Consider the following 12,382-nt stretch of genomic DNA (forward strand, 5'->3'; position numbering starts at 1 on the left):
CTCGACTGGAGCTGCCTTGGGATTGATCCAAATTGTGTGTTTTTACGAGAGCCAGCCTTGACAGCGGCCCCCTCCACCATGGCCACCCCCCCCCCGTGCTGTGTGTGAAAGCCTCCCCGTAGGAATGTTTGTTTTTGACATCCAGCAGATTTCTTCTTGCTCTTCCCCGCAGGTCCACATCTCTCCACAGCACCAGCCATCTGGGGAGCATCCACTGCTTAATGTGCATCTTAAGTTTTTGTTTTTCTTTTAACTCGAGGTTGGCCCTGCCCGTCTAACAGCATAAGAATAGCCATTTGCTCGTCCCCCCGGGCCTCCATTTGCAAGACTAAGTGTGTAAAAGTTATCAAAGGCCAATTTGAGCCGGAGTGGGAGAGTGCTTTTTTCCCCCCACACAGACGATAAAACACATCGAGCATCCCTTCCCCATCTTGACCACACATCCTCCAGGGCTGCAAAGATAGACCGACCCCTGGGGGAGGCTCACCGACGGAAAAACAGAAAGTAGCAGTGACGAGAAAAAGGGAGGGTAAAGGGGAAGTAGATAGAGAGAGAGAGAGAGAGTGAGAGAGAGAGAAAGAGAAAGTGAGAGAGAAACAGCAAGAAAGAGGAGAGGGGAAAAGGGGGCAGGAGGTGGCTAGGCACACAGGAAAGGGGAAGGGGGGAGGAGGGGGAGGGGTAGAGCTTTGGTGTGACCTCGGTAAAGACCTGCATGAGACTGCTCATTTCCCAACTCATTGCGTTAGGAGTGTGACTGCAGGAAGCTCCATTTGAGTTCATTACCTCTAATCTGGGAAGCTGCGGGCCTCAAGCGTTACGCTCTGCACGAGTATTGGTGTGCTTTGTTGTCTCACAGTCTCATCTAAAGCTTTGCGTGTGTGTGTGTGTGTGTGTGTGTGTGTGTGTGTGTCTATCCGTGCCCATGGACACAGGTAGGTAGAGCAATGGGAGAAATCATTTCAACAACACGATCCTGCTTAAAAATGTCCCTGAACTAAAGGGTCACTTCATTTGCAAAGGCAAATGAAACAATATTGAGACTTGTGCTCGGTCTACCACAGAGTGCACATTCTTGGCAGCTGTCACTTCTATCTGTGCCACTGCATCTGCCCTTGGAAGGTACAGTAGGCCTGGCAGCCAGTTGGTGCTCAGTGTTGAGGTGTGGAGTAGTACTGCTGGAAGCCAGTGTTTTTAAAAATAGTAGCACTTCCTGTCTATTTCTGTTTCATGAATGGATCAAGGAAACGCTTTGCATATCACACAGGAATCTTGGCACATGTGTCTTAGCATACCGCGTATCAAAGAAGTAACTATTTTAAGGAACACCCAAGTTAATTCCAACCATTGGAATGAGACCAAAATGGATTATTGTAGACCAGACAATAAAAGTCCTTTCTGCAATGCTTTTAAAGGCAGGATATGCCAGGCTTTTGAGTTGCCTTGGGTGCTGTAGAGGTCGAAGTAGTCAACACATGGACTCAAATCTGTAACTTGGTCCATTTCTGACTAGACCAGTGCATCTCCACCTACTCCCATTCAATTGTGCTATTTACATATTACTTTATAAACACCAGCTTTCATGTCAGTCATGTTGTGATGCTCTCTCAGCATGAATAACCATTACCATCAGCATGTATGGGGGCTGCTTGTTTTTTTTGGTTCTGGTGCTCCAACTATAGTCATTCTTCTATTTTAGCAAATGTTCTTTCCAGTACTTAGGATGTTCATTTTCCCACATGACCTCTATTATGAGTTTGTTAGTGGTCAACCAGTTAAAGAGCGTGTTTTGTTGACCGTCTTTTTTGATGTGATGTGCAATGCCATTATCTTTGTCTTTGAACTGACAACTGCGTCTACATGCATTATAGGCTGAGTAAGCTTGAGACTTTGTCCTTCATGTCTTTGTACGTATGTATGCATGTTTGTATGTTTGTATGCATGTAGGATCAAATATTCAAATACCTAACATATACTGAACTGGTCTTCTGAAAATAAATATGTGAACCATCTGTGTGCAAGACTCTTTCAATTCAAAGTGTGCATTTACATGAAACGCTGTCAGTCAGTTCTTGGTTCTGATTTAATTGTACTTTTAAGATCACCAAACTATACACATCTTTGTACATAAAGATACAGACATCTAAAGTGTTGTGTTTCAAAGATTAGACATCCATTAGAGCTTGTGTTGTTTACAAAAATTTATTCATACAAATCTTACAACACTTCTTTAACATTTAAAAACGTTACCCCCCCCTAAGGAGTTATATGTGTAAATATGACGATGTCACTTTGCTAATTTTTTTTACTTTTCACACATTGTTGGAGATATAGAGAAAACTTCCACATTAAGGCTTCTGGCGCTTTCATAAGTGTATACAACAGGCTGTGCTGTGAGCTGGGTACCACAATGCTTTCCATCAATGGTCAAGAAACTCTATCAATGCAACAACACGACAAAAAAACGCCCTAATGGACTTCAACATAGATGGGTCCAATATGCATTAAGTGATGGCCAACGCAAACACAGAAACACTTCGCTTGTCACAATTAAATATTCATGAAAACATCCCTGAAACAATTAATACTTCAGCCATTAACACCAGTTTATAAGATTAGATAGTCTCACTATGTTTGGCCATGCTTTTCGAGTCTAGATTATACTATAGGTCAATCCAGGCTTGAAATAAAAGAGGAAAGAATGTGATGATTAAATGTAAGCTAATAGTCTGCAGCATTGTAGGGCCACTGAAATTGCCATCTATGTTTTGTGGCGATTTTTGATTTACATTGAAGCAAGGCACCACAGTCAAAGACTGTGTTCTCTTCCATACTCAACATAGTCTCACACACTCACAAAAACAGTCACATGCACGCGCACAAACGTGCACACACACACACACACACACATACACACACACACACACACACACACACACACACACACACACACACACACACGCTAGCACACGCCCACGCTCACAGAAAGCCTGGGGGAGAATGCCAAATTGGAGAAAGATTGATTTCATGCATGGGACAATGGGCAAGAGATTGAATTACTGGCTGCAAGAGGTCTAATCTCCATATAAAGCATGTGTGGTATAGGTACACACTGTACACATACATCTAGCATTTTTGGGTTAAATCAGTATTATGCCAAATTATAAGATTATCTCTGCCAGCAGACTAATTGATATCGATCCTGGTTCGTTTATAAGAGGATGTCACTTTGAGATCATCACTTAAATATCCCATGGTGAAACAAGAAATCAGGCATTACACCTCCATATTCCAACCTTTTAAAAGATGAGCTCTCCATTTCTCATGTACTCTGTCTCTCTCTCTCTCTCTCTCTCTCTCTTTCTCTCCCTCTCTCTTTCTCTCTCACACTCTCTGTCTATCTTTTGATCTTACAAATAAACATACAAGAACTTTTACAATATCTGAAAAACATGACCAATAGTACTACATTTACTCTTCTTCAGCAAAAATCAAATAGGACTTCCAATAATCAGCTTTCAGCTAGTCTTGAGCTATAGGATACACCTCCTTTAATTTCACTGAAGCCAATGTCAATCAATAAAGAAATGGGTACGAATACTACCATGATATGTGTCAAAAGGGGTATTTTTCTACTCATACAGAACAAATGCAATATCAAACCATCCCGAAGCTTACTTGACACCTAGCGACTGGCATGCCATCTCCACAATGGGGTCTACAGGACCCAGTTAAACAAACAGGAGCAATAGAGCCAGGTGATCTCATTCCATCCATTGCCCTTTTCCTGCAAGCTTTCCTACACTGGAGAAAAAAAGCCTCCTGGAAAAGGCATAAATGAATCTATCACCACTGCTGAAGACAAGAACACCAAGAGGGTGAGGTGATGAGATTAAGCAGCATGGCAAGACTGGATGTGGACACAACATGGACCAGGGATGAAGGATTGTAAGCATGAGAACACTGAGATGAGACCTCTAGAACTACAAAACAAATTAAACCATCATGGGGTCAGACATGCAGGCATGTTGAAGTAAATGTCATACATGTGATATGATATGTAGTATATTTGGAAAAATCTATTTTGCAGGCAAGGCGTTAAAACAGCTACACCAGAAATGTCTCTTGGTTAATCTTATCAGGGTGGAGATCCAGCTCACTGGACACCACTATAAACACAAGCGACACAATCACTTTTAGAGTGGCTTGTATGAGAAAAGCTCACAAAAATAATGTGAACATCACAGCAGCTAGCTCGCTACATTCAGCCCAATCCCACAACACAAGGCTCTTTTCAACAAGTAGCCTACATGAGAAACGATGACCTTTTCTACGGTTTCGGAACAGACCATGCTAAAATAAGTTCACTGAGGGCCGGTATTGAGCAAAATAACAACACTACTATCTTTTCTTTTTAAACATCGATTACAAAAATAAGTATAACATTCAGAACTTTGATTGTCTTTTTAAAATCTATTTATTTTCTGCATATAATGACGACTTTTAAAATGTTTCAGGCGTATAACGTTCAAGGTGCACAATTTCTTTTTTTCTTCAGCTTTTTTAGGTTGTTTTTCTCAACATATAGCTATATACATAAAACTAAATGATTGGTCCACAAAGTAGAACTGTGCAGTCTCAAGTGCTTCTCTTGTACAAAAAGAAAAAAAACAATGTTATTATTAAAATATTCATTTTAATGGCTTTACTTCATACATAAATACATGTTTAAAGAACACAGGCGCGATTCACTGATTAGTCAGTTATATCAGGATGACTTGATCTTAGGATAGAATGTACACACGGGAGGGCTGTTAGGGACATTTATCGACGCTACAAATAGGAAAACCGACGTCCTTTGTTTCTAAATCTCTGTCTGTACCTTCTTCCCAAGACTGCTGCAAGGTATTTTTTGACGGCCATCTGTTTTCGGTAGCGACTGTAGCTGTCGGTGAAGATCCCGTCCGAATGTCTTTTTGATAATGGTTCCGAATCCTCTTCCATGCTGCTTCCTCCGCTTCAGAAGAAAAAAAACAGAATTTTACCAAATGGTAGAACAAAAGCATGCAAACAGGTATCTCAATCGTCGGTTTTCTTCAGACAAACCGTGTCTTATTGTCAGCCCACTAAAACTCTTACATTATTCCCGATAACTACAATAAAACAATCATGTAGTTATTGTTTCTTATTCTAAAACATCCACTTGAAATTGTGAGTCTTTCCTGCGACATCCAGAATGCAAGAATGCAATAAACTTTATTGGGGTTTCGTCACCACAGATAACGCTACATCACTGTTGCCAACCAATGGCAAAGACAAAGACAACAGTAGCTCAAATAAATAAAAATTAAAAACGTGTAATGGGCAGGTTAAGAGAAAGAAAAGTAAAACAAAGGCAGAACATGGGGAGATGCACGAGACACTGTTGGGTCACCTCTATTTAAATGGGGGTGATGACAGCAGGTAAACGCTTAAAGAAATTCCCTTACCCTACATGAACTGCCATCAGAGAATGCAGATATTTTCTTGCTGATAACTCAACCAGGATGTCCCTCAAGGCTCTATCTAATTCACCATCTGCTTGTCTTTCCGTTCTGAGATAAAACGCCAAACACATATTATGAGTGACCAAAGGGAAATGATAAATATGTCACATTGAATAGTATGTAGACTTAAGGAATGACATACCCTATAATTACATAAAATAACACTTGCGATCAAATGAATTTAAAACAGGAACATTCGTTGTTAAACAAAGCACTGCCTTGCCACCCACAATGAGTATCCATCGATCTATGTGCCTATCTCCCTCGCTGTTTCAGTCTGTCTGTTCATCAGTCTGTCTGGTGAGATTGAATCTCCGATAACCATTTGGTTAGAATCGCTAAATTAGCCAGATTAAATTAGTTAAAATTCCTGGACCCCATGGCTCAAGGCTACTCTGACGCCCCTCTAGCCAGATTAAATAATGTATATCTAAATGTAGCAATAACGAAAAAACATACATTAACTTTAAGAAACAAAACAAGCAGACGTCAACGGACCAGCAACAAATACGAAAGTGAAATTAAAGTGTCCTTAATTGGTATTGAGAAATGGTATCAAAGCTATATTCACCTCTTTTCCGGAGGATAGTATAGCGTGTAAACATCGTCCGTGACAGGGCTTCGTATGGCAATCTGATCTGTGTCAAACCCCAAATCGCTTAATGAGTTCCCGTCTTCGTCAAATACATCATTTTCAAGTCTGAAACAAGAGAAATGAAAAGATGGGTATGATAAACCACAATGTAATTATTCGGCCGTGATGGATGTCTCATTCGGGACAGTAATCAACGTGACATTTTAATGAAAATTTTAAAATGCCGATAAAGATTCTGAAAATGCTTCATTCTATAGATTGCAATCTCATTTTAATAGAGCAAGGCTGTGAGAGAACCTGCAGAAAAGTCTGAGAAAATCTCCTCAGGTTAGGAGACGTAAAATAATAATAATAACAATAACTATTGTGCGCTCGCCCTGTGTATTATGTATAATTTTGTTGCAGCTAAATCTGTGAATACTGACCCAAGCAATGAAAATTATGGCAGATCTTGCTGATAATACATGCAACTAACTTAAAATCAATCAATCAACCAATCAATCAATAAACAAAAAACGCATGCAAGTGGGTTCTTATCCATCATTGTCAAACCCTCAAAAAACCTCCCAAATCTCCCATAAAGCATCCTCATTCGTTTCACCTCGAATCTCCTCCGTGACGCCATTCCACCGTCATCACCGCCAGTTGCATTCATATCATTCTCATTTTAATAAGGGGAGTTCTATCTACAATTCCATAGAGAGATCGCCCTTTGCTTTGCGCTAGCGCAACTAAACTGCGCTTCCTGCGCTTGGCAAATACAAAGATATTACACTTTTAAATCAGATACACCAACGGGGTTGCTGTACTGCTTTTTACTCACAATATAACACAGACTATCCATTTATTAGGAGGTTTCTTGTGCAACAAAACGATAGTAAAGAATTGGAACTTGAACTGCGTTGGTTTGGTAAAGCGTTCCTTTGTTCTAATCCGGATTTCCTCGATAATTGTAAAGTCTTTGAATGAAAGAGCGATGCATTACACATCACATTTTCATGCTTCATGTCTCTATAATTTGTGTTGGAGACAGAAAGAATTAAGTGTTCATACATACCTAATTTTGGGGTAGGTGAGCCCGATGGGCGTGCAGTGGACGCTGAAGTGCATTATGATTCCGTAGATAAGCAACGCTAAAGTCGCTTTACTAGACTTGGCCATGCTGTGAAAGAAGTAATAACACAGTTAAGCAATCGGAAACATAATGTGTGCCTCCTATAAGCAACATTACCGATCAATGCACATAGAGACACAATAACCGCATATGCATGGACGAGAACAGCCATCCTTGCCTAACCGTAATCTTAGAACTGCAATATCAAACGAAAATAAAATCCATTCAAAGGCAAGCATATATTCCTGGCAGAGAAGACTCTGGATAAACTTTGGAATGATATATCCACACGTTGGTTCACGAATAAAAACTTTACGGGTATGCATAGGCTACAATCCACTTCCAACCCGTAAAGGAGAGGATGAAAATAAAAAAAATCCCCAAACTTCAGGTTTCCTCATGAAATTCCAGTTCTTAAAACGCACCGAATTATATGTCAAAAAGACTGAAGCATCACGTACCTATTGCAGAGAATGTAGAGAAATGCTGTCGGATGCGTATCGGGTGCGGCTGTTATTTGTGTGAGAGAGATAAGAATCTTTCTCACCACGGCACTTCTTCCCTGAAGCGCCTCTGCCGTTTCCTTGTGTGCTCGTCAGTTCAAACAACCTCTGCACTTTTATATACAATTCGGGATGAGTAAAGTCGCCTGATCAAACCAAAAAAACTCAACAAAATAAATTGTTATCGTTTTCTACATATCTTGCCCACAACTTTTCTCCGCTGGTCCGATTACCTCGGATTTTTATCCATGAATAGCGAGTCTTGCCTTTTTTCAGTAAGTCACATTAAGTATGCTATAGACGTCATCAAGCCTTCCTCCCGGAATATAGCCTACAGTTCCTTCCTCGTCGATGAACTGGTCATAGCCATTCACCGCAGATGGAAGTTATCTTGAAAACTTAATTTTCCCACTGAAAAAAAGTTCTTAAAATAAAGTTCTTTTTTTTCTTGCTCATAATTCAGGTGACAGTGATGGCAAAGTCATGTGCGTATTTGTGGGCACATTTCCATTCTATTAACTGTTTTTACCATTACGCAGCCTAGTTTTGAAACCACGTTTCTCATGAATGTATGGTGTTCTCTATAAGGTAAATAATATAGGCTACCTTATCTCAAATAACAACTGATTAGGCCTACTATCACAAACGAGTAATTAAACGAATAGCCTGTTGGTTGGCTGGATTGTCTTCATGCATCAAACGTCCTCAGTCAGCAATCAAAGAAGTCTACGTTTTTTTATTAAGCAATTCTTCACCTAGGCCTATTGACCAACTTGGTCTGTCTTTTTTTTTATTTTATTTTTTTTAAGACAATTAGGCCTTTAATTCTTCTTCGTGCTTTTAAAGGAAAAATGTGTGCTCAATATTCACAGACCTATGTAATTGTTTGCATGACTTCACCTATCTCAAGTTAATATAAGATATCGTCATTGGCGGCCTCAAACAGGGCTATGAGTCAACTTGACCTGTGTCCTTTGTATGGAGCCCAATGAGTTTAAGGACGTCAAAAACGTTTCAAGCACACCCGTGGGAATATTTTATTGTTAATTTCTCTGACTTCTGATAGGCTTTGCGCTTGATCGCAGCCTAGAACCATTTTTCTACGATTTTTTGTCGGATGATGACGGAGGTGAGATTACGTAGGCCTATAGCCTTTCTAGCCTATATCATGAAGGAGGAATTGGATTTTAGGAAATCATTTGCATAAACGTTTGATACACTATGACGTGGAGTGACGAATAGCTGTAGTCACAGGTGCCCACTCCCTTCACAAGCGCGTGATTTAATTCAATTTAATTCAATGACTGAACTGGTAGACATGCCGTTTGTTCTTTCTGGACAAGGTAAAGAGCGCCATCATGTGGCGAATGCCATTGCAGTCCGTCTAATGCCTTGGATTGAATTCCAAGTGGAGTCCCATTGGTAAATCCGCAGAGCACTGTGTGGAAAGAAGGTCCAGGCACTATTTGTGTTCCAATAAAATGGCAATATTTACAGTTATATTTATACAATTATCCTAATTACTGTTACAGACTTGACTGGAAAAGGATGCATGTCTATCTCGCCCCTACTGCACAGGCATAAAATCCCTAAAGATTACTGCTGGAGAGATATGCATAATAGTAGCACCTTGGGGTCACCAACCCAAACAAACAACACATCTTAGAAATATTAGGAAAAACTCTTTCATGTAATTTAAATGTAAATGCCTGGGACTGGTTGGATTCATATTCCAAAATGTGTGTGATATTTTTGTCACCAAACATTCAGGGTAAGTTTGCCATACATAAAAGACTATACTGACAAGAACCTCATGTTCAAGTGTAGTATGGTGGAGGATCTGTGATGTTCAAGGGTCTGGTTATAATCTAAAGGCCTTGGGAATATGTAAATGAGGTTCATGGTATCGTAAATTCCATAAAATGTCTGAGTATTCTATAACAACTCTGGATGTCTCCGTCAAGGCACAATAGTGGGTTATGATTGAATAATCCAGCAGGTCAATCATCCCAAATGTGTCCAGATTAACACAAAAATGGTTTACTGAAACCAAAATCAATCTCCTGCCACTGTTATCTCAGTTCCCCAAATCAGAACCGTATAAAACCAGGTGAGTTGAAGAGAATGATGCAGTGAGAGAACCTAATCACAGTGATCCAGAGATATTCTATTCTAATGTTCTCATACCCCCTGTTCTGTATTCTCTAACTTTATGAGATGTTAGGAGAAGACTTTTTTTTTTAAATTGTATTACTTTATTTTAATATATTATTTTATTATGAAAATGTATTTCCTATGAGCTATGCTTCCCTTCAAGATTGTAATTGTCCTGATTGTTTTCATTGTGAAACTAAGATAAAATGCCAATTTATTATTCTATATACCTCTGTTTACTCTTTACCAAAGTGGCAATACATGTGGAGGGTGTGGAAATATCCAAGTCATTTTGAGAAGAAATGGTAGATTGCATATGGGCCAGCAATTGTTTACAAAAGGTTTGTTTTAATGATAGGGTTTTTAGAGCAGTTCGCAAGGACAAATGTCCTCACAGCAATGAAGCATTCTAAGACATGACAAACAGATCTGAAAAAGTTGGTAGACAAAGTATCTAAGATGGGAGATGTACTGTTTTTAATGATCTATCAGACTAGTTTATGACAACAAGCAAGAGGATATATTCAGCTTGATTTCAACAATTTAACTTTAAACACACACACATCTATTCATTGCACAGATAATTGCAGGTACTCACAGAGAGGGTGGGCAGACACACCACACATATATCATATTATATAAATATATATGGGTCATTCCACCTCAATTCAACAAATGCCTTCTGCTTGACCATCTCAGATTTCCTTCAAAATTGTACCACCTGAAGAGTAACCATTTAAACTGACTTAGCCAAAATATTAGATTGGTATACCTAATACATCCAGAGAAAAACGTTTTTGAACATGGTACCCCCCTTCTGATTTTTGGCACATTGGCGCCCTCATCTAAATCTGCAGCAACGTTCAGATGTCATTATCTCAAAAAGTGTTCAAGCTAAAGACTTCAAATTTTCTGGGAATAATGATTGCTACCTATAGATTCCACATATTCATTTGTAGGCCGTATGTATTGATACTGACTGTGTTTCAATCTTGTGAAATCAGAAGAAAAATGGCAGATTTTATTTCAACCCCCACATTGGGTGCTCCATTACACAATTTGTAAACAAAATGTTTGACAAATGGTTATGTCTCTCTACAGAAGTGTTTAAGCTGTCTTTGAAAAAGTAATTAAGAGGTGTCTATATTGCTTTTTTGTTGGAAGTATTGTAACACAAAACTGAAAAATAATCAATTTGGATGATATTGTATCTCCCCATTACAGAGGTATGACACGCTATACCAATGAATTGAACACATCTCCAGAAAGAGTATGAAATGGGCTTTCAGACTGTGAAATTTCAAGATGGTATTATGGCTGCAGTTATTAAAAAACATTTTTTTAAATATTGGTCTATTACAACAATTAGCGTTGCTTTTTTGTGCTATTATTTAATGATTTCATATCCTTGTCTTATTCCTGAGTATCAGATGTTTATGTCTCATACTGTTAAACATTTATATTTTCATTTACTTGCTGAGTGATGAACTAATAAAATATTTCCTGTATTTCCGAAATAAACTGCTGCTGTCACTATTTAATGCCACTAGATGTCACTGTTCATGGATATCAGCAATGTGTTGTTATAGTAGACCAATATTTCAAAAATAACATTTCAATAACCATAGCCATAATACCATCTTGAAATTTCACAGTCTGAAAGCCCATTCCATACTCTTTCTGGAGATGTGTTCAATTCATTGGTATAGCTTGTCATACCTTATATATAAATATATATATAATATTATTGCTAGCAGTGTTTGACAAGTAAGTCCTGGTTTGGTTTGCATACTTCAACATTACATGGGTCCATGGAGTACGTTCTATGGGCCCTCTAATTTCCTCTGTTCTCCCACTGTATATAGCACATGATGGGAATCCCTGCAGAAAAAGATGTTCAGTGTCTCTGGACTCTCTTAATAAGACATGAGAGCTATTGTGGGAACTTGTCTTTCTTTTCCCCAGCACTGCCATATCGTTCTCCTATTCATTTTGCAACCATGTAAAAGAAAATTAAAAAATGAAAGTGGGCATACATAAAACAAATGAAAACACTCAACTATATATCATGTCAGGCGTGTGTGACATTTCCAGATTCCAATTTTTGGTCAGTGATTCCCAGGACACCAGAACACATGTAACTTGGTGGGCAGGTCGCTCCACTAGGCTAAGGAACAGACGCTTTTTTCAACCAAGTTTTCTGAAATGCAACTGACATATTTCACTATCTCCGCCAATATCTTGTGATGTGTTGTGAAGGTTCAACGCTTATTAAATTTAACAGAGCTGAATCACTGCCACAGTCTTTGCATGAACAATAAATGTAACATTTCTGCCCATAGGAGGCACTGCAACCAATACACTTCCATAGCTGCTTGGAAACCTATTACAAATTGTGGATATGTTCTTGTGAATCTGTGCCTTAAATCAGATTCGGAACAGCATCTACGCACACACACACACACACACACAC

General features: G+C 39.1%; 1 protein-coding gene across 2 annotated transcripts; it reads right to left on the reverse strand.

Moving 5' to 3' along the window:
• Positions 1-4,450: 4,450 nt before the first annotated feature.
• On the reverse strand, positions 4,451-8,008 carry adcyap1b (adenylate cyclase activating polypeptide 1b). 2 transcript variants are annotated; one of them, XM_062525578.1, is made up of 5 exons: positions 7,714-8,008; positions 7,196-7,300; positions 6,115-6,243; positions 5,487-5,591; positions 4,451-5,014 (listed from the first exon to the last, which is right to left on the reverse strand). In XM_062525578.1, exons 2-5 carry the CDS (start codon positions 7,297-7,299, stop codon positions 4,831-4,833), a joined length of 522 nt encoding a protein of 173 aa, XP_062381562.1. In that variant the 5' UTR covers position 7,300; positions 7,714-8,008; the 3' UTR covers positions 4,451-4,830. The 2 variants fall into 2 exon arrangements, with proteins under 2 accessions (XP_062381562.1, XP_062381570.1); XM_062525586.1 differs by lacking the exon at positions 5,487-5,591.
• Positions 8,009-12,382: the final 4,374 nt, after the last annotated feature.

The sequence above is a fragment of the Sardina pilchardus genome, chromosome 2, assembly GCF_963854185.1.
Source record: "Sardina pilchardus chromosome 2, fSarPil1.1, whole genome shotgun sequence".
In the NCBI taxonomy this organism is placed as follows: Eukaryota; Metazoa; Chordata; class Actinopteri; order Clupeiformes; family Clupeidae; genus Sardina; species Sardina pilchardus.

Bases quoted from the DNA above. Each gene is read 5' to 3' on its own strand.
- adcyap1b (XM_062525578.1), bottom strand. From the start codon at position 7,299: ATGGCCAAGTCTAGTAAAGCGACTTTAGCGTTGCTTATCTACGGAATC. The intron at 6,244-7,195 runs GTATGTATGAAC...CTCTTGTTTCAG, and splicing joins CTCACCTACCCCAAAATTAG to ACTTGAAAATGATGTATTTG. The intron at 5,592-6,114 runs GTGAATATAGCT...GTTTTATCTCAG, and splicing joins TACTATCCTCCGGAAAAGAG to AACGGAAAGACAAGCAGATG.